Genomic DNA, 27,137 nt, shown 5'->3' with positions numbered 1-27,137 from the left:
CACACCATCTCGCCCATCTGGTCTATATCAGTGTTATGCTCCATTCATAGAATCCTACAAAGCTGAAGGAGGCCATTTGGCCCATCAAGCTTGCACCGACGACAATCCCACTCAGTTCCTGTCCTATCCCTACGTATTTACCCTCGCTAGTCCCCTGGCACTAAGGGGCAATTTATTATGCCCAATCAACCAAACCTGCACACATTTGGAGTGTGGGAGGAAACCGGAGCACCCGGAGGAAACCCACGCAGACATGGGGAAAACATGCAAACTCCACACAGACAGTGGCCCAAGCTGGGAATCGAAGCCGGGGCCCTGGCGCTGTGAGGCAGTGGTGCTAACCACTGCGCCATTCATGCCTCCTTCCATCTTTCCTCATCTAAATCAACTATCGTCACCCTCTTCTCTTTCCCTGTGTTTATCTCACTTTCCTTTAACTGCATCTATACTATTCACTTCGCCTGCTCCTTGTGGTAGGGAGTTCCACATTCTCTGAGTAACGCTGAGATTACACAAGAAACAGGAGTAGACCGCTCAGCCCATCGAGCTCACTCCACCATTCAATACAAACATGACTGATCTTGGGCTTCAATTCCTTTTTTCCCACCTGGTCCCCCTCCCCCATGATTCCCAGATTTGTTGAAGATCTGCCTCGCCGGCTTTAAATATCTTCAACGATGGAGAATCCACAACCCTCTGGAGTGGAGGATTCCACAGATTCACCACACTTTGAGTTAAGCAATTTGTCCTCATCTCCGTTCTAAATGATCAGTCTCCTTTTCCTGAGTCTGTGCCCTCATATTTTAGATTCCCTGACCAACAGACGCAATCTGTCAGCACCCACCTTATCCAGCTCCTTCTGAATCTTGCACTTTTCAATGAGATCACTTCTCATTCTTCTAAACTCCAAGAAAGTAGACCCAATTTGCTCAGCTTCATCAGGCAATCTCTCAGCCCAGGGATCAATTTAGTGAACCTTTTACTGTACGTGTGTCAGTGCAAGTATTGGCCTTTCTGAAACGTGTAGACCAAACTGCACCAGATGTGGTTTCACCAAAGCCCTGTACAATCGTAGCACAACTTTGTGATGCTTCAAGTTTTCAGGTGTCCAGATCACCAACAACCTATCCTGGTTCCCCGATGCCGACACTATGGATAAGAGAGCCCACCAACACCTCTACTTTTTCAGTAGACTAAGGAAATTTGGCACGTCAGCTAAGATTCTCACCAACTTTTACAGATGCACCATAGAAAGCATTCTTTCCGGTTGTATCACAGCTTGGTCTGGGCTCCTGCTCTGTCCAAGACCGCAAGGAACTACAAAAGGTCGTGAACGTAGCTCAATCCATCACGCAAACCAGCCTCCCATCCATTGACTCTGTCCACATTCCCTGCTACCTTGGAAAAGCAACCAGCATAATTAAGGACCCCACGCACCCCGGACATTCTCTCTTCCGTCTTCGTCCGTCGGGGAAAAGATACAAAGTCTGAGATCACGTACCAACCAACTCAAGAACAGCTTCTTCACTGCTGCTGTCAGACTTTTGAATGGACCTACCTTGCACAGAGTTGTTCTTTCTCTACACCCTAGCTATGACGGTAACACTACATTCTGCACTCTCTCCTATCCTTCTCTATGAATGGTATGCTTTGTCTGTATAGCTCACAAGAAACGATACTTTTCACTGTATGTTAATACACATGACAATAATAAAGCAAATCAAAAACTCTTGTACTCTAATCCCCTCTCAATAAATCTCATTTGCCCTCCTAATTGCTTATGTGACTGCACGTTAATTTTTTGTGTTCCATGTATGAGCACACCAACATATCTTCAAACATCATCACTTACAAATTTCTCACCTTTGAGAAAAATGACTGAAGAAAAAGAAACATTTTTGTCTGAATTTTGGATCTTGTATTCATCAGGATATTTGCAAGAAGACAATGCAAAAGGAAATCAACAAATGTACACAGTATGAAAAGAGAATGCTGATTGCTTGGCAAGTGGACGCTGATTAGTAGCGGTATTGGCACGGAGAATGCATCAGTTGATGGTGACTGATAGTTAACTGCCGAGCCTTGTTTGAAATTTAAACTAGGCAATTTGACTCTGAATGGCCAAGGCATTGCCCTGAGGATTGACTCAAACAGCTGTCATTTATTGTGTTTGGCTGAAACTGATGCAATGTGTGCAGGTGTACTTTCTGTTTGCAAAATACAGGGTCCTGGGTATTAATATATGTAGCGTCCAATACATGCAGAAGTGCCACACCACAAGCCTGACTGTCAAATGTAAGTTGTTTATCAGCGTAATTCTGAGCACACAGCTCAATAGATTTCTACATATTAAGAGTATCTAGGGGTACAGAGATAGTGATGGAAATGGTGCTGATATAGAAGAGCAGCCACTGAATGGTAGAATAAGTTTAAAGGGCTGAATGGCCTACTCTCGCTGTTATCTCTCAGTTTCTTATGCAAAACTGTCCTGATAGAGGTGTATAAGGTGTTGAGAGGTATTGATCGGGTGGATTCTCGGAGGCTATTTCCCAGGGCTGAAATGGCTGTCACAAGAGGGGGGACAGGTTTAAGGTGCTGGGGAGCAGGTACAGAGGAGATGTCAGGGGTAAGTTTTTCACTCAGAGGGTGGTGGGTGAGTGGAATCGGCTGCCGTTGGTGGTGGTGGAGGCGGATTCAATAGGGTCTTTTAAGAGACTTCTGGATGAGTACATGGGATTTAGTAAGTATAGGTAAGCCTAGTAGGTAGAGATATGTTCAGCACAACTTGTGGGCCGAATGGCCTGTATTGTGCTGTAGTTTTTCTATGTTCTAGCTGTGCTGCTGGAAAGATAAATATCCACAACTGAAAGAACAGGAACTGACGCAATTAATAACTTGCATTCTTACACAGAATTCACTACACTGATACAGTCCATTCAACCCATCAGATTAAATTGCTAGGATGTAATCTCACACAAGCCTCCTCCCACCCTGCTCTGTCTCACTCCATCAGGATAAGCTTCTACTTCTTTCCCACCCACCCCAGAATGTGTTTCTCCAGTTTTTCCCATCAAGGTTTAAAGGAGTGTCAAACACTCTCTGCAATGGTGAAGAGACAATTACTGGGGGGACACAGGTTTAAGATGCAAGGGGCAAGGTTTAAAGGAGATGTACGGGGCATGTTTTTTTACCCAGAGGGTGGTGGGTGCCTGGAACTCGCTGCCGGGGGATGTAGAATAGAAACAAAGAAGCACTACGGAGCAGGAGGTCATTCGGCCCATCAAGCCTGCACCGAGAGCAATCCCACTCAGGCCCTATCCCCATAACCCCAAGTATTTACCCTGCTAATCCCCCTGACATTAAGGGGCAATTTAGTGTGGCAATCCACCTAATCTTTGGACTATGGGAGAAAACCAGAGCACCTGGAGGAAACCAACACAGACACGGGGAGAATGTGCAAACTCCACACAGACAGTGACCCAGAGGTGGAATTGAACCCAGGTCCCTGGCGCTGTGAGGCAACAGTGCTAACCACTGTGCCACCGCCCTTAAGTGGTAGAAACAGATACGATAGTGACTTTTAAGGGACATCTGGACAAAGACATGAATTTTAAATTTTTTTATTCATTCGTGGGACATGGGTGTCGCTGGCTGGCCAGCATTTATTGCCCATCCCTCATTGCCCTTGAGAAGGTGGTGGGGAGCTGCCTTCTTCAATCGCTGCAGTCCACGTTCTGTGGGTTGACCCCCCCAATGCTGCTACGGAGGGAATGGCAGCATTTTGACCCAGCGACTGTGAAGGAACAGTGATATATTTCCAAATCAGGATGGTGAGTGGTTTGGAGGGGAATCTCCAGTTGGTGGTGTTCCCATGTATCTGCTGCCCTTGTCCTTCTAGATTGAAGTGTTCATGGGTTTGGAAGGGGATGTCTGAGGATGTTTGGTGAATTGACATGAACAGGATGGGAATAGAGGGATACAATCCCTGGAAGGATAGGAGGTTTAGGTTCAGTTGGGCAGCATGGTCAGTGCAGGTTTGGAGGGCCGAAGGGTCTGTTCCTGGGCTGTAATTTTCTTTGTTCACATTACTCGGGACCCTGCCCTCCGAAAAGCAGTCTGGAGCACAGGGACTAACAACAAGAGCTGCTGCTAAATGCAGAGAGCGCAAATCGAATTTTTACTTCTCAAAATCCATTTTCTCTGCGATATCCATCAGTGACTCTTCAATACCTTCTCCTTCTCTCAAAATGCTACAGAAGAAAAAACAACCTGCATCAAAACACTCCTACTCAATCTGTACCGCTTGAACCAAAGCAAGTTAATCAGCAGATAAATTTCTCACCGAACCATCTCGTAGGTCTCTCCGAGGAGTGGGTTAAATGGCTTTCCTGTCCTTTCCCACTGAGAAGCAACAGCTGAAACTGCAAATGCTGCGACACACTGTTTAAGGAATATTGAATACAAAAACCATTATGTACAAATAATTGTAAAATATCATCATTACAATTACTGTCAGCATCACAAAATCTCTACCAACGCAGCAGTCAAAATAAAACTAGTTTATTCACAACTTCGTTAAAATGGAAGCAAAGATTAGGAGGCAAGCTGATTTGTCCACTGTACTTAGGGGGCATGGTGGCACTGTGGTTAGCACTGCTGCCTTCCAGCGCCAGGGACCTGGGTTCAATTCCCAGCTTGGGTCGCTGTCTGCGTGGGTTTCCTCCGGGTGCTCCGGTTTCCTCCCACACTCCAATCTGGGCAGGTTAGGTGGGTTGGCCATACTAAATTGTCCCTTAGTGTCAGGGGGAATAGCTAGGGTAAATGCATGGAGTTATGGAGATAGGGCCTGGGCGGAATTGTGGTTGGTGCAGAATCAATGGGCTGAATGGCCTCCTCCTGCCCTGCAGGGATTCTTTGATTCCACTTCTTAAATTATTTAAATGGAATATGGGTGTTGCCACCTGGGCCAATAAGTTGCCCATCCCGAGTTGCCCTTGAACTGAGTGATTACTCGACTATTTCAGACGGCAACTAAGAGCCAATGACGTTGCTGCGGGTCTGGAGTGACATGTAGGCCAGACTGGGTAAAGTCGGCAGATTTCCTTCACTAAAGCACGTCAGTAAACCGGATAGATTTTTACGACAATTGATGATAAGTTACATGGTCACCATTACTGAGATTAACTTTACATTTCAGAAGCCTTCATTAATCAAGGGATTGAGTTTAGGAGTCGGGGGGTAATGCTGCAACTTTATAAGACCCTTGTCAGACCCCACTTGGAGTACTGTGCGCAGTTCTGGTCGCCTCACTACAGGAAGGATGTGGAAGCTATTGAGAGGGTGCAGAGGAGATTTACAAGGATGTTGCCTGGATTGGGAGGCATGCCTTATGAGGATAGGTTGAGGGAGCTGGGACTCTTCTCCCTGGAGAGACGAAGGTTGAGAGGCGACCTGATAGAGGTTTATAAGATGTTGAGAGGTATAGATAGGGTGGATTCTCGGAGGCTATTTCCCAGGGTTGAAATGGTCGCTACGAGAGGACACAGGTTTAAGGTGCTGGGGAGCAGGTACAGAGGAGATGTTAGGAGTAAGTTTTTCACTCAGAGGGTGGTGAGTGAGTGGAATCGGCTGCTGTCGGTGGTGGTAGAGGCGAACTCGCTGGGGTCTTTTAAAAGACTTCTGGATGAGTACATGGGATTTAATGGGATTGGGGGTTATCAGTCGGCCTAGTAGGTGGGGATATGATCGGCGCAACTTGTGGGCGAAGGGCCTGTTTGCGCTGTAGTGTTCTATGTTCTATCCTGTAGCGGGAATTGAACTCATGTCTCCAACGGATACTATTCTGGTGAGGGTGCTGTGCTTTCTTTGCCCCTTTCTCTGCTCAGTTATTGAAAATGCATCCTGAAAAATCAAACTTCACTTTTCAAAAATTAAAGCAAAGAGTTTCCTCATAGAATAAACACTCTGGTGTTGGGTTTCCATCTCCGCTATGCTCACCATCACATCACTGGGAAATACTGCTTCATATACAACATTTTCAATTAAAATAATACAACAGCAATCACGGAACAATCCAACTGTCCTTGAGCTGTCTGAAACCCAGGAGACCATGGAAACAGCAGGGAACCCTGCAGCCCTGGTTCCCAATAATGGTCCTGGCCAGACAAGGCAACCACTCTCTGCCAAAGTTAACCTTATAATAGGTTTTTTTGTGTTGTACATGGGGAAGTTGATGAGAGGGCTGAAGAAATGCCTCAGTATGATGGAGCGGGACCTTGGCAGGATTAGTGAAAAAAAATCAAGCAAGATGGAAACGAGAGAGAGGGAGACAGTGAATGTTGATGAGGAAACGGTAAGTGGATCACCACAATATAGCACCTTTAATATAATAAAACAGCCCCCAGTGCTTCACAGCAGTGCTGAATCTTACAGCAAGCCACATAAGGAGATTTTGGAAAGGGCGGAATCATGTTTTAAGGAGTGTGTGAAAGGTTGAGAGGTGCAGAGTTTAGTGGAAGAATTCCAGTGTTTGGTAGCATCCTAAATTTTACCCAGTGAAGAGTTTTGTCCTTATTGGTTATGCGCAATTGGTTAGATTCAATTGTACCACGATCTGGGTCCAGAATAGGTAACAGCGAGAGTTCAGATGGTGATGACTAGATGGTGGTACTGCATAGCAGACTGTTCAATAAGTTAAGTGCCCATCGTGTTAAGGGTAAGATCCTGACATGGACAGAGGATTGGATGATCTAAGGAAGGACGTACTGGCCTTGGAAAGGGTCGAGAGGAGATTGACGAGAATGATCCCTAAAATGAAGAGCTTGTGGTATGAGGAATGGTTGAGGACTCTGGATCTTTACTCGTTGGAGTTTAGAAGAATGAGAGGGGGGATCTTACTGAAACTTACAGGATACTGCGAGGCCTGGATAGAGTGGACGTGGAGAGGATGTTTCCACTAGTAGGAAAAACTAGAAACAGAGAGGACACAACCTCAGGCTAAAGGGACGATCCTTTAAAACAGAGATGAGGAGGAATTTCTTCAGCCAGAGACTGGTGAATCTGTGGAACTCTTTGTGGCAGAGGCCAGGTCATTGAGTGTCTTTAAGACAGAGATACATAGGTTCCTGGTTAATAAGAGGGTCAAGGGTTATGGGGAAAAGGCAGGAGAATGAGGATGAGAATCATATCAGCCATGATTGAATGGTGGAGCAGACTGTATGGGCTGAATGGCCTAATTCTGCTCCTGTATCTTATGGTCTTTTACTACAGCGAGAGTGTGAGATGGTGATGATTAAACTATAGCAAGGATTGAGATGGTGATGATTGTACAATACCTGCATCCTCTCTAATGAATTATGGCAGCCAATAGCTTCATGGATGAGATATGTATGTTCCATGTATTCTGTAAGTCGCTGGAGAAAGCTAAGTGGTTCATTAAAAATGACAGGCATAGCAATCTTGGAGAGCTCCTGGAATAAAGAATTTATTGATGTCAACACAGTTACTTTAAATGAAATAACAGATTTCGAATCACAAGATTATACACAATGAACTAAAAGCTGAATCAATTGCTCCGTGTTCAGCTTCCTGTATTGATAGACAACAAATGATTTAAACATATATATTTCATGGGATGTCTGGCATTGCTGGAAAGACCAGCATTTGTTGCCCATCCCTAATTCCCCTTGAACTGAGTGGCTTGATTGGCCATTAGCACAGTGGGCAGCACTGCTGCCTCACAGCGCCAGGGACCCGGGTTCAATTCCCAGCTTGGGTCACTGTTTGTGCGGAGTCTGCACATTCTCCCCGCGTCTGCGTGGGTTTCCTCCAGGTGCTCCAGTTTCCTCCCGCAGTCCAAAGATGGCCATGCTAAACTGACCTTAGCGTCAGGGGGATTAGCAGGCTAAATATGTGGGGTTACGGGAATAGGCCTGGGTGGGAATGTGGTCGGTGCAGATTTGATGGGCTGAATGGCCTCCTTCTGCATTGTAGGGATTCTATGATTTCAGAGAGCAGTTAAGAGCCATTGCTGTGGATCTAGAGTCATATGTAGGCCAGACCGGGTAAGGATGGCAGATTTCCTTCCCTAGATGGCATTAGTGAACCAAATGGGCTTTCTGACAACCCATGATAGTTTCATGCTCATGATTACTGAGAATAGCATTCAATTCCGGATTTTATTAATTAATGGTTTGAATAGCTTTCTCTGCACTATCGGGATTTTATGATTTGTGATCGGAGCTTTGCAAGATAATTCCACTACCAACTGCAGAGTGAAAATAAAATTCCTACAGTGTACACACAGTGTGGTGATGATTCCCATCCTCCCCCTGCCTCAGGAAATGGGGATTTCATTTCCCACATCTAAACACACTCAGAGAGTACTCACCATTCCGATGCATTTACGAAGTATACTCCAAATACTAAAATCATTTCTGGAAAACATAGGAGCTGGCAAACTTGTTCTAGAGCAAAGAAAAGGAAAGCAAACTCTGAGATTTTTAATAATTCTCAAATGTAACAACAAAAATGTAAGCAGTTTTTTTTCAGGGTAGATCAGCCCCTCTTGGTTAATGTCCCAGTGAATGTTTACACATACCGTATTTTAACACAATTAATTTACACATTGATTTAGGCCATTATTCAATATCTGCGTGTGTTAATCTCCTTCGAGTCAATGCTGGAACAATGAAGTGTGTTACTAAGGTACAAGGGTCCTGGCGAATGTAAAGAGTAAGAAGTCTCATGACACCCGGTTAAAGTCCAACAGGTTTATTCAGTAGCAAAAGCCACTAGCTTTCGGAGCGCTGTTCCTTCATCAGGTGAGTGGGATTTCATTTCATAAATAGAGCGTATGAAATCCCACTCACCTGATGAAGGAACAGCGCTCCGAAAGCTAGTGGGTTTTGCTACCAAATAAACCTGTTGGACTTTAACCTGGTGTCGTCAGACTTCTTGCTGTGTTTACCCCAGTCCAACACCGGCATCTCCACTTCATGGCTACCATTGAGAATGTAAAGAGGACAGATCAGTGGCCACAAGAGGAGGAATGAGGAATATCACAGCATTTATTCGGAATTGCGACAGGAAAATACCAGAGCCCATCCCATTCATCTTTGGGGCAGCATGTTGGCACAGTGGTTAGCACCGCTGCCCCACAGCTCCAGGGAACCCAGATTCAATTCCAGCCTCGGGTCACTATCTATGGCATTTGCATGTTCTCCCCGTGTCTACACGGGTTTCCTCCAGGGACTTCAGTTTCCAAAAAAATGTAGGTTAGGTGAATTGGCCATGCTAAATTTTACTGAGTGTCAGGGGAATAGGAGGGAAAATATATGGGGTTAGGGGAATAGGACCTGGGTGGGATTGCTGTTGGCGCAGGCTCGATGGGCCAAATGGATTCCTTCTGCATTGTAGGTTCTGTATCTTCTTATCCCTTCACAGTCTCATGAAACATATCAGATTTTTAGGGGGTTAGACAGGGTAAACGTTGGGGAAGATGCTTCCACTCGTGGGAGAGTCTCAGCCCAGAGGGCATGGTCGCAGAATAGGGAGGTGCTCATTTAAGAAGCATTAGAGGGAGGGGCTCTTCTCTCAGAGGGTGGTGAATCTTTGGAATTCTTTACCCCAGGAAGCTGTGGGGATCCTTGGACATTCTGAAGGCTGAGATCGATAGATTTCTAAATCGGTCGGGGAATTAAGGGTGTGGGAGATTAGGCAGGAGAGTGGACTTAGCGAGTGTTAGACCAGCCATGATCTTATTAAATGGTGGAACAGGCACAATGGGCTGAATAAGAACATAAGAAATAGGAGCAGGAGTAGGCCATCTAGCCCTTCGAGCCTGCCCCGCCATTCAATAAGATCATGGCTGATCTGAAGTGGATCAGTTCCACTTTCCCGCTTTCTCCCCATAACCCTTAATTCCCTTGTCTGTCAAAAACCTATCTACCTGTGACTTAAATATATTTAGTGAGGTAGCCTCCACCACCTGAACGGGCAGAGAATTCCAGAGATTCACCACCCTTTGAGTGAAGAAGTTCCTCCTCAACTCTGATCTAAACTGCCCCCCCACCTTTATCTTGAGGCTGTGCCCTCTAGTCCTGCTATCCTTTCTGAGCGGGAAGAATCTCCCTACCTCTACCCTATCCATCCCATTCATTATCTAATACTTATGGTCTCCTCATGTCCCTATTTCGAATGGTCTTATGGTAGAATGATAAAGGGATTGTTGTTTAATCATCGGAAATGATCTCAGGTGGATGTAAAAGGCATGTTGCATTTTTTGAGGAAGTGTAGGGAAGTTTCTCTCTGGAATCCTTGATAACATTTATCCCTCAACTGACATTACTAACAACAGATTGAGCTGGTCATTATCATATTGCGGAGTGAGGGAACCTGGCTGCTGCTTCCTAAAATATTTATAGGATCAAGAGGAATGAGAGTAACAGCATTTCACAAGTATTTAATTGGCTGTGAAGCTCGTTAGAATGTCACAAATGACACTGTGTAATGCAAACCTTTCTTCAGATCATTTATTCTACAACAAACCTAGAAAATATAATGGCTACAAAGAGAGAGTTTTAACAGGTCTGTTATCCTTTTCATTCCCAACCTGCAACACTTATAACACCACGTCTCTGATTGCTCAGATACCAGACAGTATCTCAAAATATTATTTTCTGAAAGAAATTGTACTAACTTGGCTCCACCGCTTAATTACAAAGAAGAAATATTTATTAACAAACGTTTACAAGGTGAGCCAGATCCAATGTTTTCAGATATGATTCGAGGATCGAACTGCCGGGACAAGCCCAGACAAACTGGAGTGAAGCCTCAGCTCCCAATTGGTCAGACGGGTCATGTAGAACTGAGCCACGACAGATCAGCCATGATCTTATTGAATGGCGGGGCAGGCTCGAGGGGCTAGATGGCCTACTCCTGCTCCTATTTCTTATGTTCTTATGAGCCTTTCAGAAGCTCGTCCCTCTAAGGGACCACATTCCTCCCCCTCTAAATTCCTTTATACACAGAATAATAGTTTTAACTTATACAATCCCTCAAAATTTACAACAGTGAATACTTTTAATCATCAAAAAAACTCTCTGATGACATCCACTTCCTCATTGAGTGGTGCATCTCCACCATCTGGGGTTCTTCCTGTAGTAACAATCACTATTGTGGTACTTCAAACTCCTCTGTCTCAGTTGGAAGGGGAGCATGATGGCACAGTGGTTAGCACCGCTGCTTCACAGTGCCAAGGAACCGGGTTCTATCCCCAGCTTGGGTCACTGTCTGTGTGGAGTTTGCGCACGTTCTCCCTGTGTCTGCATGGGTTTCTTCTGAATACTCTGGCTTCCTCCAGCAGGCGGGTAAGTGAAGCTGAGTCCACAAAAGGATCAGCCATGAGCAGGCTCGAGGGGCCAGATAGCCCACTCCTGTTTAAGTTCTTATGTTCCTATAGCCTTGCCCCCCTTGAATAGACCCAACAGTGGCTCGTGGTTTTCTATAGATACACTGGTGGAAATTTTCTCACTCGGTACACGACGCACAGCCCTCTTTCTCCATTTGAAAATAACCTCAGCTTCGGAAAGGGTTCTCGTCGTGTACACAATAGACGCGTCAAACCCATCATCCATCCTGAGAGAGAAAACTGCCCCAACACCGTATGGGCAGGTGTCACCCACCAGGACTAACTTCCTCGATGGATCAAAATGTACCAAGAGGCAAGAGGACTGTAACAGTTACTTGCTTTTATTAAATGCTTCATTCTGTCGTGTTTTGCAGAACCATCCCTGGTGTTTCTTCAGTAACGTGCAAAGGAGCTAATAGTGTTTGTAAGTTTGGTTGAAATGAAACACCTGCAATAACTAACCATCTCCAGGAATGATTTAAGCTTCGAGGGTTTCCAGGAGCCTATGCCCCCTTTGTTCTCCATAGGATACATCCCAGGGCATCCACATGGGAGCTGAGTGAGCTCCTGCACTGACCTGGAAAGTGCATTTTTCCCTTTATCGGCAAACTCACACCTCCTGAAACCTTCTTGGTATTTCTTCTAGATTAGCCAAGTATTCTCCAATTGCACAGATAATCAATACTCCACCCAAATATACAACAACCTGCCCTATAATAAACTTTCCACTCTTCGAAATATGACGCAAGCTGATGAAACACTGAAAGGCAAGTGCATACACTGATATAATCCTTAATGGCTGTTAATAGTCACGTAACCTCAGGCAGCATCATCCAACTCCAACTAGGTGGCCCAACGGTTAGCACCGCTGCCTCACAGCGCCAAGGACCCAGGTTCGATTCCGGCCTCGGGTGACTGTCTGTGTGGAGTTTGCACATTCTCCTTGTGTCTTCCTCCCACAATCCAAAGATGTGCAAGTGAAGGGGACTGGCTATGTAAGTTGCCCCTTAGTGTCCCAGGGTGTGTAGATTTGGGGATTAGCAAGGTATATACGGGGTTATGAAGATAGGGCCTGGGTAAGATGTTCTTTTGGAGAGTTGGTGCAGATTTAATGGGCCAAATGGCTTCCTTCTGCACTGTCAGGATTCTGTGATTCTACAAAAAGCTTTAACTGTTGATATGCATGGCTCGTATCTAATTTTGTGTATGACTGTTCTCCAGCCAGTCTTACATATAAATCTTTGGGATAGGGTATCTGTCCAGCTTTGCAGCCTGGATTACTGTCAATTTATAGTCTCCACAGATGCACATGGTTTCACTACAGGCACTATGGGTGTTGCCCATTCTGCAAACCCGCTGTATAATACCCTGTTCTTCTAGCTTTTTTTAAGTTTGGTTTTGACTTCCTCCAACAAAACATGGAGCACAGACCCATCCCCGAAAAAGTCTAGGGGTAGCTTCCGGGTCCATGTGAATTTTTGCCTTCATGTTTTTAACCTTCCCCAGTTCATCTTGATAAATAAATTGTCCTGGTACTTCAGAATGTGATTTGTATTTGAATTATTAGACATATAAGTATTGTCCTGAAACGTATTTGTCCTGGCAAGCCCTACACACGCACAGTGAGAGTTCAGACAAATGAAAAAATGCTTGCATTTATATAGCACCTTTCACTAGACATCGCAAATGTAGCCAATGAAAATCTTTCAAAGTGTAGTCACTGTTGTAATGCAAGATGACCAATTTTATATTCGTACGCACACAAACGTATCGACAATTTTGATTTAGATTCTGCTTTTTAATGGAGGTGTGTCTGACCATGACAGGAGAAGTAGAAGTGACCACAGCAGAGTCCTTGTAGAGGTGAAGACAGTCTTCAGACAGAGGACATGTTGTGTATTACAATGGAACATTATCATTGTGCTCAGGCAGACTGCTTAAGGTAAGACCCAGCAGCTTATGATTGGATATCCGCGAGTCACTGTGGACCATCAGCAACAGTGCAATTAACAATCCGACCGCATGGCATGCCGACATCACCATGAAGTCAAGTGACAAAGTCTGGTTTTAGGAGGACCACACCCTCAACTTTACAATACTCATCCTTATCTCCAAGTCCCACCATGACCACTCCCCTATCCTTACAAACCCACCCTACAAGCTGACAAACTGTCTGTTCCTTCAATTCTGGTCTCTTTTTTTTGTTCATGGGATATGGGTGTCACTGGCTAGGCAGACATTTATTGCCAATCCCTAACTGCTCCTTGAGAAGGTGGCGGTGAGCTGCCGCCTTGAACTGCTGCAGTCTGTGTAGTGTAGGTACATCCACACAGCTGTTAGGGAGGGAGTTTCAGGATTTTGACCCAGCGACACTGAAGGAACAGCCAATATATTTCCGAGGCAGGATGGCAAGTGAACTGGAGGAGAACCTTCAGCTGGAGTGTTCCAACGGGTCTGCTGCCTTATCCTGGATGGTAGGTTGTGCATTTGGAAGGTGCTATCTTGGTGAGTGCCTGCAGTGTATCTTGTAGATGGTACACGTGGCTGCTGCCTCACAGTACCAGGGACCAGAGTTCAATTCTGGGCTTGGGTGCCTGTGTGGAGTTTGCGCATTCTCCCCGTGTCTGCGTGGGTTTCCTCCGGGTGCTCTGGTTTCCTCCCACAGTCCGAAAGATGTGCAGGTTCGGTGGATTGGCACTGGGGTGTGGTGACTAGGGAATTCTCACAGTAACTTCATTGCGGTGTTAATGTAAGCCTTACTTGTGACACTAATAAATAAACATTAAAAACTTTAGTTGCTTTCATCGTCCAAATCCACAACCACAGAGAGTTGACTTAATCTAGTTTATAGGATTTTTTAACTCCATGTCAATAATGTGGCTACAAGCTCAGGTCAGAGGTGAATGTATGGGATTACTTGGATAGGGCGGGCCTGCATCAGATGCAGATATAATGAGTCCTGATAGCTTCTTTCTACACCCCTGACTTGTGCCCTGAAGACAGTGGACAGGCTTTGGGGAGTCAGCAGTTACTAGCCACAGGATTCATAACCTCTGACCTGATTTTGTAGCCACATTATTGACATGGAGTTAAAAATCCTATAAACTAGATTAAGCCAACTCTCTGTGGTTGTGGATTTGGACGATGAAAGCAACTAAAGTTCTTAATGTTTATTTATTGGTGTCACAAGTAAGGCTTACATTAACACCGCAATGAAGTTACTGTGAGAAATCCCTAGTCGCCACACCCCAGCGCCTGTTTGGATACAGTGGGGAAGAATTTAGCACAGCCAATTCACCTAACCAGCACATCTTATAGACTGTGGGGGGGAAACCAGAGCACCCAGAGAAAACCCACGCAGACACGGGGAGGACATGCAAACGACACACAGACAGTGACTCACGCTGGGAATCGAACCTGGGTCCCAGGAGCTCTGAGGCAGCAGTGCTAACCACGTGCTGCTCATAATTTAGCAATAACTTTCCAGAAACTAAGATGTTCACTGACCATTCAGTTCTGATTAGCTCCATTTATAAAAATGTATAAATTCTACACATTTCCATAAGTAGAAGATCTGGATGACATTCAGGATTGGGCTGATGAGTGGTGAATAACACTCATGCCAAACAAGTGCCAGTGAATGACCATATCCAACAAGGGAGAATCCAACTCGCATCCATTGACAATCAATGCCATTAGCATTGACGAGTCTACGTCTTGGGGATTACCATTGACCAGAAGGTCAACTGGACCAATCACCTTCATGAGGTGGCTGTTAAAAGCTGGGTATGATGTGGCAACTCACCAAGGCTCCTTAGGCAACACCTTCCAAACCCACAACCACTTCCATCTAGAAGGACAAGATACAAGCAGATACCTGGGAACACCACCACTAACCTGAATTGAAATATATCGCCGTTCCTTCGCAGTCGCTGAGTCAACATCCTGGAATTCCATCCCTAATAGCACTGAGGGAGTACCTACATCACATGGAATGCAGTGGTTCAAAACAGCAGCTCACCATCACCTTCTCAATGGTAGTTAAGAATGGGCTATAAATGCTGGGCTAGCCAGCAACGCCCATATCCACTGAATGAATATATGAGAAAGTGGCTCAACTCTCAAATCCCCAAAGTCTCTCCACAAACAACACAGGAGTTTGATGAATACCCCACACTTTGTCTCGATGAGAACATCTGGAGTAACAGCCAATAACTTTAATCCCATTTGGGACAAAAGAGTTCACTTGATTGATACTTCACTCACTGGCCTAAATCTTAACAGCCCCTTCAATTTACAGATGGACAATAAATGCTGGCTTAGCCAGTGAGACACAGTAAAAAGTCTGACAACACCAGGTTTTAGTCCAACCTATTTATTTGATAATATACTCACAAGCTTTCGGGTTAGCCCCTTCGTCAGGTGAATGGAGAGTTCTGGCCTCAGACAGAGCATATAAAGCACAGACAGTTCTGAGGCCAGAACTCTCCATTCACCTGACGAAGGGGCTAACCCGAAAGCTTGTGAGTATATTATCAAATAAATAGGTTGGACTAAAACCTGGTGTTGTCAGACTTTTTACTGTGTTTACGCCAGTCCAACGCCGGCATACCCACATCTTAGCCAGTGAGACCCAGGATTAAAATTGATATTTCAATATATCAACTTACATTTTCATAGAATCCCTATAGTGCAGAAGAAAGACATTCAACCTATTGTGGGTGGCACAGTAGTTAACATGGCTGCCTCACAGCGCTAGGGATCCAGATTCAATTCTGGCCTCCAGTCAGTGTCTGTGTTGAGTTTGCACATTCTCCCCATGTCTGCGTGGGTTTCCTTCGGGTGCTTTGGTTTTCCCCCCACAATCCAAAGATATGCAGTTAGGTTGATTGGCCATGCTAAATTGACCCTCATGTCAGGGGGATTAGCAGGGTAAATATGTGGGGTTATGGGAATACGGCCTGGGTAGGAGTGTGGTCGGTCCGTTCTGCACTGTAGGGATTCTATGAGTCTGCACTGACCCTCTGAAAGAGCATCTTACTCAGGGCCTATCCCCATAACCTTATGTATTTACCACACTAACCCCCTTAACCAACACAACTTGGGACAGTAAGGGACAATTTAGCACAGCCAATTCACCTAACTTGCATAAATTTGAAGTGTGGGAGGAAACCCACACAGACACGGAGAACGTACAAACTCCAGACACCCAAAGTCGGTGTTGACCCCGGGTTTCTAGCGCTATGAGTAGCTGCACTAGCCACTGTGCCACCGTGCTGGAGGAAAGTTTAGAACACATCATTATCAGTACAACACTGGCCTCCAACCTCAAGAATTCCATCCTCATTCCCTTTAGAATTCAACACACAATCATCTCTTCCCTTGCAATATTTTTCAGAACACTGCAATATGAGATAATCTATATTGAGATCCTACTTTGCTTATTCTTTTTTAACTTGATTTTTGGCTGGTTTCACAAGGCTATCAAAACAGAGCAGGCCAATATTGAAATAATCCTCCGAGGCCAGACTTCCTTCATCAAATAAAGATTTATTTGCATCATCAGCAACATTCTGGCAGGTACTTCCTCATACAGAGTACAAACCCAGAGTGACAGTCATCCTGACACTCCACAGGGCTCCCGATTGGACAAGCCAATACTGCCTTAATCAGGGAGCTCGTATTCTAAGGTGGTCCACATTGTCCACATAATTAAAGTCATTACAAATATATTTACAAGACACAACTCTATTTGTGTATAAAAATATAGATTTCTAAGTTGCCACTTCATGTAAGCTGTAAGAAATATATATCAATCCAAACAGTACAGAAGGAGGCCATTGAGCCCATCGAGTCTGTACTGACCACATCCTAACCAGGCCCTATTCCTTTAACCCCACCCATTTACTCTGCTAATCCTCCTGACACTAGGGTCAATTTAGCCTGGCCAATCAACCTAACCCGTACACCTTCAGACTGTGGGAGGAAACCAGCTCACCTGGAGGAAACCCATGAAGACACAGGGAGAAAGTGCAAACTCCACACTCCACACTCCTGAGGCTAGAATTGAACCTGGGTCCTTGGAGCTGTGAAACAGCAGTGCCGCTCCAAATATGCTGGTGTAACATCACCCAAACTATTCTTCATTTGCCAGACTGCTTCTTGTTGTAGGGACTTCCAGGTCAGCTAATAGCCTCACCAGATTTCTCATTTCTTTGAGCTATTCAAACTCCCTTTAATAATGCCACCCCAGCAGTGTTTAATCCAATGGACAGCGGTTCCAACAATGCAGTACTCCCTTAATACACAACTGAATGGATAATCTACATTACTGCTCAAATCTTACAAGGGTGTTTGAAATTTAACCCATGACTCAAGCGAGTGTGTTTCCAACTGAGCCAAAGTATCCATCCTGGGTCTGTTGCCATGCTCGAGTGAAGCCCAAAGCAAGCTGGAGGAATGCCATCTCATTTTTCAATAAGGCACCTTACAGCCTTCTTCACTCAAAACGAATTCAGCAACTTTAGACTGTGGCCTCTCCCCTCCATCTCAAACCCTTGTTAAAATAGGTCCCAGACTGCTGCTGCTTCACAGTGCCCCAGACCCAGGTTCAATTCCAGCCTCAAGTGACTGTCTGTGTGGAGTTTGTACATTCTCTCCGTGTCTGCATGGGTTTCCTCCGGGAGCTCCAGTTTCCTCCCACACTGCAAAGATGTGCACGTTAAGTAGCTTGACCATGCTAAATTGACCCTTAATGTCCCAAGATATGTAGGTTAGTGGGATTAGTGAGCTAAATATACGGAGTTACGAGTTAAGCTTGGGTAAGAGTTGATGCAGATTCAATGGGCTGAATGGCTTACTCCTGCACAGATTCTATGATTTACTGCCTCAATGTAATGACCCTCCTTTTCCCCTCCCCCTCCGTTTTACAACAGGCCATCTATTTTTTGTTCTTAAGGTTGCCACATCTTGTAATTTCTCACAGCTACACTTTCATATCTAACCCACTTCTTTAGCTCTGATGAAGAGTCAAATGGACTTGAAACATTAACTTTGTTTTCTCTCTCCCTGCCAGACCTCCTGGGCATAGGGGATTAATTTCTTTGCAGTGTTACTGTAAGCCTACTTGTGACACTAATAAACAAAAATTAAACATAAAAACATTTTCCAGCATGCTCTAAACCAAACTGAAATTTTCTTTTACAATTTGCATAGAGAGAGTGCTTGAATTTTTATGAATCTGGTGCAGACTCAATGAGCTGAATGGTCTCGTTCTGCGCTACAGGAATTCTATGAAAATGTAATTTAAGAAATAGGAGCAGGAGTAGGCAATCTGGCCCTTCGAGCCTGCCCCGCCATTCAATAAGATCATGGCTGATCTGTCGTGGCTCAGTTCCACTTTCCCGCCCTCTCCCCATAACCCTTAATCCCCTCTCTTATCAAAAACCCATCAACCCACTTCTTAAAAATATTTAGCGAGGCAGCCTCCACCACTTCAACGGGCAGAGAATTCCAGATATTCACCACCCTTTGAGTGAAGAAGTTCCTCCTCAACTCCGTTCTAAACCGCCCCCCCTTTATCTTGAGGCTGTGCCCCCTAGTCCTACTGTCTTTTTTGAGCGGGAAGAGTCTCTCCACCTCTATCCTATCCATCCCATTCATCATCTTATACGTCTCAATGAGATCTCCCCTCATTCTTCTAAACTCTAACGAGTACAAGCCTAGTTTATTCAGCCTCTCCTCATAGCTCAACCCCCTCAACTCCGGTATCAGCCTAGTAAACCTCCTCTGCACTCCCTCCAAGGCCAAAATAATTGATGTATTTAAATATCAATTTTCATCCTGGCCAACATTTATTCTGCAAATTCCAAATGTCTTTAAAAATCAATGAATTACAAGTACAGAAAGTGAGACAACAGAGGCAAACGTGGCAACCCATTAGCACATAGAAAGCTCTCACAAATAAAAGTTAAAGTTTATTTATTGGTCACAGGGAAGGCTTACATTATTGCAATGACGTTACTGTGAAATCTCCCCAGTCAAACAGGGTCCACGCTCCGACCCCTGTTCGGGTCAATGCACCCTGACCAGCACGTCTTTCAGACTGTGGGAGGAAACTGGAGCATCCGGAGAAAACCCACACAGACATGAGGACAACATGCAAACTCCACATAGATAGTGACCCAAGCCGGGAATTGAACTTGGGTCCCTGAAGCAGCAGCGCTAACCACTGTGCCATTGTAGCATTGTGTGGTGATAGTGTGTATTTATGAAATGTATTTTGGCCATGTTTCTGCGCTGAATGTGTTCACTGCTCCCTGACATTTTATTGGAACCACTTTGTCTGGAAGCAGTAGCAGCAGCACAGGGGCACAGATCAGCTAGATCGTCAATATCTTATCCTAAAGGTAAGGGAGTCTAAAACTAGAGGGCACTAGAGGTGAGAGGGGAGAGATACAGAAGTATCCAGAGGAGCAATTTTTTTCACACAGAGGGTGGTGAGTGTCTGGAACAAGCTGCCAGAGGTAGTAGTAGAGGCGGGCACAATTTTCTGTTTTAAAAAGCATTTAGACAGTTACACGGGTAAAATGGGTATAGAGGGATATGGGACAAATGCAATTGGGATTAGCTTCGGGGTTTAAAAAAACTGGCGGCCTGGATAAGTCGGGCCGAAGGGCCTGTTTCCATGCTGTAAACCTCTATGACTCAATGTATTGTTGCTGCAGCAACATAATTGGTCTTAATGGCTGCAACGTTTGTTTCAATCTGACCTAATGCAGAGTTCTGTTGTTTTATGTCTTCCCCTGGGATTGCAGAGCAGGGCTTGATTGGGTTGACTGACAGGTAAAGTCATATGACTGGGTACAGGCAGGCCCAAGACAGCCTGCTTTTGGAATTTTTACAGAGAGATTGCTACCTCTGTATCTTTTGCTGTGTCTGAAGTGAAGAGTGGAATCTGCCAAGAAATAAGCTGCCTCTTCGAGATTCTACTATTTTGGGGTGGAGCTTTCTCTGGAAGTTGCTGCATGAGAATTAGAAGATGAGTGTTTGTCTGGATCACTCTTCAGAAGTGTCAACAGGCGGGAAATCTAGTACCTACGTAAGCATCTTTGGTTTCTGTGCTAACTGGTTCTAAAGAGGGCTTCTTGTCTGTGGGGGATATTGCTAAAGTGGAACAATCGAGACAGCTATTTTGCCATGTTTAACCATTTTAATTGACAAAAGTTACGCTAATTCTTTTTGTTATATTCTAACTGTGTTCTTAAACAAAGTTTGTTTTGATAAAAGCTTCCTAGTGGGTCACTTGAATCATACCTGGAGTGAAATAAGAACATAAGAACATAAGGAATAGGAGCAGGAGTAGGCCATCTAGCCCTTCGAGCCTGCCCCGCCATTCAATAAGATCATGGCTGATCTGTCGTGGCTCAGTTCCACTTTCCCACCCTCTCCCCATAACCCTTAATCCCCTCTCTTATCAAGAACCCATCAACCCGCTTCTTAAAAATATTTAGCGAGGCAGCCTCCACCACTTCAACGGGCAGAGAATTCCAGAGATTCACCACCCTTTGAGTGAAGAAGTTCCTCCTCAACTCCGTTCTAAACCGCCCCCCTTTATCTTGAGGCTGTGCCCCCTAGTCCTACTGTCTTTTTTAAGCGGGAAGAGTCTCTCCACCTCTATCCTATCCATCCCATTCATCATCTTATACATCTCAATGAGATCTCCCCTCATTCTTCTAAACTCTAACGAGTACAAGCCTAGTTTATTCAGCCTCTCCTCATAGCTCAACCCCCTCAACTCCGGTATCAGCCTAGTAAACCTCCTCTGCACTCCCTCCAAGGCCAAAATATCCTTGCGCAGGTGCGGCGCCCAAAACTGCACACAGTACTCCAGCTGCGGCCTCACCAATGCCCTATACAGCTGCAGCAAGACCTCCCTACTTTTATATTCAATCCCCCTCGCTATGAAGGCCAGCATCCCATTCGCCTTCCTGACCACCTGCTACACCTGCAAGCTGGGTTTTTGCGACTCATGCACAAGGACCCCGAGGTCCCTCTGCACCGTCGCCTGCTGCAGCTTTTCGCCACGTAAGTAATAGTCCTTCCTACCATTCTTCCTACCAAAGTGGACCACCTCACACTTGCCAACATTAAATTCCATTTGCCATTTCCTGGCCCATTCGCCCAGCCTATCTAGATCCTTCTGCAGACTCTCCACACCCTCCGCACAATTTGCCTTTCCCCCAATCTTGGTGTCATCAGCAAATTTCGACACCCTACACTCGGTTCCCTCCTCCAGATCATCTATATAAATGGTAAATAGCTGAGGCCCCAGCACCGACCCCTGGGGCACCCCACTAGTCACCAACCGCCAATCCGAATAGCACCCATTGACCCCCACTCTCTGCCTCCTATTTGACAACCAATCCTCTATCCACGCTAACACCCTACCCCCAACTCCATGTCCCCTGACCTTCTGCAATAACCTCTTGTGAGGTACCTTGTCAAACGCCTTCTGAAAATCCAGAAAGACCACATCCACCGGCTCTCCTCTATCCACTGCCCTAGACACATCCTCATAGAACTCCAGTAAATTTGTCAGACACGACTTCCCTTTAATGAAACCGTGTTGCGTCTGCTCTATCAAGCAATTCCCTTCAAGATGCCTCGCAATTTCCTCCTTAATGACGGATTCTAACATTTTACCTACCACAGACGTTAAACTAACCGGCCTATAATTCCCCGCCTTTTGCCTGGCACCCTTCTTAAACAACGGCGTAACATTAGCCGTTTTCCAATCTTCCGGCACTTCCCCGGAATCCAGCGACGTCTGGAAAATAACCACCAAGGCATCCACTATAACTTGCGCCATTTCTTTCAGAACCCTCGGATGCATTCCATCCGGTCCTGGGGACTTGTCCACAATCAGCCCCTCCAGTCTGTCGAGCACCACCTCTCTAGTAACAGTAATGTCATTAAGACCCTCCAGTCCTACCACCTTTCCATCGCTAACACCCGGCAAATTATTCACGTCCTCCTCCGTGAAGACAGAAACAAAAAAGTTATTCAAGACCTTAGCCATATCCCCATCCCCTACCACTAGGTCCCCTTTCTCATCCTCTAAAGGACCAACGTTCACCCTAGCCAGCCTCTTCCTTTTTATATATTTATAAAAACTCTTGCTATCCTTTTTTATATTAAGTGCTAGCCCAGCTTCATAGCTTCTCCTACCCTCCTTTATCAACTTCTTTGTCAATCTTTGTTGACATTTAAACCTCTCCCAATCCTCTTCTCGCCCACTGCTCTTAGCTACTCTAAATTCCTCCGCTTTTAATTTAACACTTTCCTTCACCTCCTTCGTTATCCACGGCTTATCCTCAACACTTACCCTGAAGCCAAAAAACAAATTTAAACATTAGGGTCGAGGCTAACTTCATAAAATACCTTGGAGTTTCTGATCTGGTCCTCAACATGCAGAGATAAATGACCAACTTATTAATACTGGTGAAGTCATAGCTATCAACAAAGTGATCAGAACTTCCCCAATCTTCTTTCATCTGATTGGCAACAATAACCGAACTGCACTGGATTGTCAGATGGACACTGAAATGCCATAGCATACAAGGCTACGGATCAAGTGATGGAAAATTAGACCATAGAATAGAACCCTACGGTGCAGAAAGAGGCCCTTCGGCCCATCGAGTCTGCACCGAACACAATCCCACCCAGGCCCTACCCCCATATCCCTACATATTATACCCACTAATCCCTCTAACCTCCTCTACCCTGGACACTAAGGGGAAATTTCTTAGCACGGCCAATCAACCTAACCTGCACATCTTTGGACTGTGGGAGGAAACCCACACAGACATGAGGAGGACATGCAAACTCCCCACAGACAGTGACCCGAACCAGGAATCGAACCCAGGACCCTGGAGCTGTGAAGCAGCAGTGCTAACCCACTGTGCTACCGTGAAGCCCGGAATAGGTGGGTACTTGATCGCCGGTGCAGAAATGATGGGCCGAAGGGCCTCTACTTATGTTGTAAAACTCTATGAGATCACACGCTCAAATTTGGGACTGTGGCTTAAATCCACAATCAGCAGAGACAGGAATGCTACAACGGAATCAAGACTGACATTCAGAGCTGGCTTGAACGCTGGATTAGGAATACGGGAAGGTCACTCATCCCCTCAAGCCTCTCCTGCTATTCAGTTAGATCACGGCTGATCTGCGCCTTAACGACATCTGATCATCTTTGTTCCATTTCCCTGGATACCCTCCTGCCAAAGTGCAGAATAAAACATTCTGCTCAAATATGCACAACATCAGTTCTCACAAAATAAAACCACTCGCAACAAACAGGTTCAATTTCTCAAAATATTATTTCAATTCCAAATATCCTCTGAAATATTAATTTCAGTTTAAATTAAGTGTCACAAGTAGGCTGACATTAACACTGCAATGAAGTTACTGTGAAAATCGTGATGCTGACAATAACTTTGTAAAAAGAATATACAGTGTAATATTAATAATTTAAAATATTTATATTCTATTTATAATTCATATTTATAAGATTCATTATAATTTAGAACAATGGAACATTATTTATTATAATAATTTATAAAATGAAACATTTATAATTTATTCATAAAAATGAAATAGCCTATAGTTCCACGGGAGGCATTATCAAATAAAATTTGGCATTGGTTCACATAAGGAGATGTTGGAGAGGTGAAAATAGATAGGTTTATAAATGCCAGTAAAAGGAGGAAAGTGGTGTACACTTTTATTTATTTATTAGTGTCACAAGTAGGCTTACATTTATCTTCAATGTTCCTATAGATTTCGCACTTGGGGTGAATGGGATCAAAGGTTATGGGGAGAGAGCAGGATGAGGCTATTGAGTTGGAAGATCAGTCATGATTGCGATGAATGGCAGAGCACGCTCAAAGGGCCAATCAGCCTCCTCCTGCTCCTATCTTCTATGTTTCTATGTTACATTAACACTGCAGTGAAGTTACTGTGAAAATCCCACTAAAGGGAGAATTTAGCACGGCCAATGTGCCCAATCAGCACAACTTTCAGACTATGGGAGGAAACCAGAGCACCCAGGTGAAACCCACGCAGACACGGGGAGAACGTGCAGACTCCACGCAGACAGTGACCCAAGCTGGGAATCGAACCCAGGTCCCTGGCGCTGTGAAGCAGCGGTGCTAACCACTGTGCCACTGAACTACCCTAGATAGGTAGATAGGATGAGAGTTTTAGAAAGGGAATTGCAGCATTGAAGGCACACCTGTCAATAGTGGAATGATTAAAATTGGGGATGTTTTAAACATAGAAACATAGAAGATACAAACACGAGGAGGCCATTTGGCCCCTCGAGCGTGCTCTGCCATTCATTACAATCATGGCTGATCATCCAACTCAATAGCCTAATCCTGCTTTCTCCCAATAACCTTTGATCCCGTTCATCCCAAGTGCTATATCCAGCCGCCTCTTAAATGCGTTCAATGTTTTGGTGTCAACTACTTCCTGTGGGAATGAATTCCACAGGCTCACCGGGTGAAGAAATGTCTCCTCACCTCTGTCCTAAATGGTCTACCCTCAATCCTCAGAGTGTGACCCCCTGGTTCTGGACTCCCCCCACCCTCGGGAACATCCTCCCTGCATCTACCCTGTCTGGTCCTGTTAGAATTTTATAAATCTCTATGAGATCCCTTCCTCATTCGTCTGAACTCCAGTGAAAACAATCCTAACCTGGTCAATCTCTCCTCATACATCAGTCCCTCCATCTCCGGAATCAGCCTGGTAAACCTTCACTGCACTCCCTCGAGAGCAAGAACATCCTTCCTCAGAAAAGGAGACCAAAACTGCACACAATACTCTAGGTGTGGCCTCACCAAGGCCCCTGTATAATTGCAACAACACATCCCTGCTCCTGTACTCGAAACCTCTCGCAATGAAAGCCAATGTACCATTTGCCTTCTTTACCGCCTGCTGCACCTGCATGCTTACCTTCAGCGACTGGTGCACAAGGACACCCAGGTCCCTCTGCACACTCCCCTCTCCCAACTTACAGCCATTCAGGTAGTAATCTGCCTATTTTTTTTCGCTTCCAAAGTGAATAACTCACATTTGTCAAAATTATACTGCATCTGCCATTGATTTGCCCACTCACCTAACCTGTCTAGACCATGTTGAGGGATCTCTGCATCCTCGTCACAGTTCACCCTCCTACCCAAGTTGATATAACTTTGAGATGTTACATTTTGTTCCCTTGTCCAAATCATTAATATATATCGTGAATAGCTGGGGTCCCGGCACCGATCCTGGGGCACCCCCACTACTTACTGCCTCCCAATTTGAAAAGCACTCCTTAATTCCTACTCTCTGCCAACCAGTTTTCTATCCATGGCAATAGACTTCCCCCAATCCACGAGCTTTAAAGGGCCCACAGTGGGAGGAGGGCAGAAATCTTGAAGGATTGTGAAAATGGGACTATTGCAGAGACAGGGAGTGGGGTGAGGACATTGAGGAATTTGAGAAGCAAGATAAGAATTTTAAGAATCGAGACATTGCTTCAGTGAGAGCAAATGTAGATCAGTGAGGATGAATATCCTGAAGGGAGCAGATGAACAAGAATTGTCATCACATCGCCTGTATTATTTATATAGTATTGGCAATGCACGTGGGTCTCAAGTTCATTTTCAAATTGTTATTCAACATCAGTCAGATTCAAATTACAGATTGACAGAGGGATAGTATTTCTAGTTTTTCCCTGGCACCGTACCAAATTGTCTCAATATCTGGAGGTCGACAGAACGAGGCCCGGGTGTCTCCCTTTAATTCGGATTAATTCACTTTAAATAATGTTACTGACCTAAAAGTATAAGTGGTCCTGAAGATTTCGAACTGCCCCTCTGTACTGTATCCCAGCTTTACAGAAAGGCCCATCAGAGACACAAACAGAACTCACTCATAAGAACGTAAGAAATAGGAGCAGGAGTGGGCCATCTAGCCCTTCGAGCCTGCCCCGTCATTCAATAAGATCATGGCTGATCTGAAGTGGATCAGTTCCACTTTCCCGCTTTCTCCCCATAACCCTTAATCCCCTTGCCTACCAAAAACCTATCTACCCGAGTCTTAAATATATTGAGCGAGGCAGCCTCCACCACTTCAATGGGCAGAGAATTCCAGAGATTCACCACCCTTTGAGTGAAGAAGTTCCTCCTCAACTCCGATCTAAACTGCCCCCCCTCCTTATCTTGAGGCTGTGCCCTCTAGTCCTGCTGTCCTTTCTGAGCGGGAAGAGTCTCTCCACCTCTATCCTATCCATCCCATTCATTATCTTATACGTCTCAATGAGATCTCCCCTCATTCTTCTAAACTCTAACGAGTACAAGCCTAGTTTATTCAGCCTCTCCTCATAGCTCAACCCCCTCAACTCCGGCATCAGCCTAGTAAACCTCCTCTGCACTCCCTCCAAGGCCAAAATATCATTGCATAAGTACGGTGCCCAAAACTGCACACAGTACTCCAGCTGCGGCCTCACCAATGCCCTATACAGCCGCAGCAAGACCTCCCTACTTTTATATTCAATCCCCCTCGCTATGAAGGCCAGCATCCCATTCGCCTTCCTGACCACCTGCTGCACCTGCAGGCTGGGTTTTTGCGACTCATGCACAAGGACCCCGAAGTCCCTCTGCACCGTCGCCTGCTGCAG

At 45.2% G+C, this 27,137-nt stretch overlaps 1 protein-coding gene across 2 annotated transcripts in view; it reads right to left on the bottom strand.

Moving 5' to 3' along the window:
• The window catches only part of osbpl1a (oxysterol binding protein-like 1A), a 224,085-nt gene that overhangs the window by 26,768 nt on the left and 170,180 nt on the right, over positions 1-27,137 (bottom strand). For both annotated transcript variants that reach the window (XM_080194750.1, XM_080194751.1), the window contains exons 18-20: positions 8,390-8,465; positions 7,335-7,469; positions 4,343-4,440 (exon numbers count right to left, since the gene is read on the bottom strand). In XM_080194750.1, the coding sequence (XP_080050876.1) occupies positions 4,343-4,440; positions 7,335-7,469; positions 8,390-8,465 (309 nt within the window). The remainder of the gene's footprint in view (positions 1-4,342; positions 4,441-7,334; positions 7,470-8,389; positions 8,466-27,137) is intronic.

Source organism: Carcharhinus amblyrhynchos, chromosome 8 (assembly GCF_965287045.1).
Source record: "Carcharhinus amblyrhynchos chromosome 8, sCarAmb.v2.hapA, whole genome shotgun sequence".
Taxonomy (NCBI): domain Eukaryota; kingdom Metazoa; phylum Chordata; class Chondrichthyes; order Carcharhiniformes; family Carcharhinidae; genus Carcharhinus; species Carcharhinus amblyrhynchos.
This window is presented reverse-complemented; position numbering and strand designations above follow the sequence as displayed.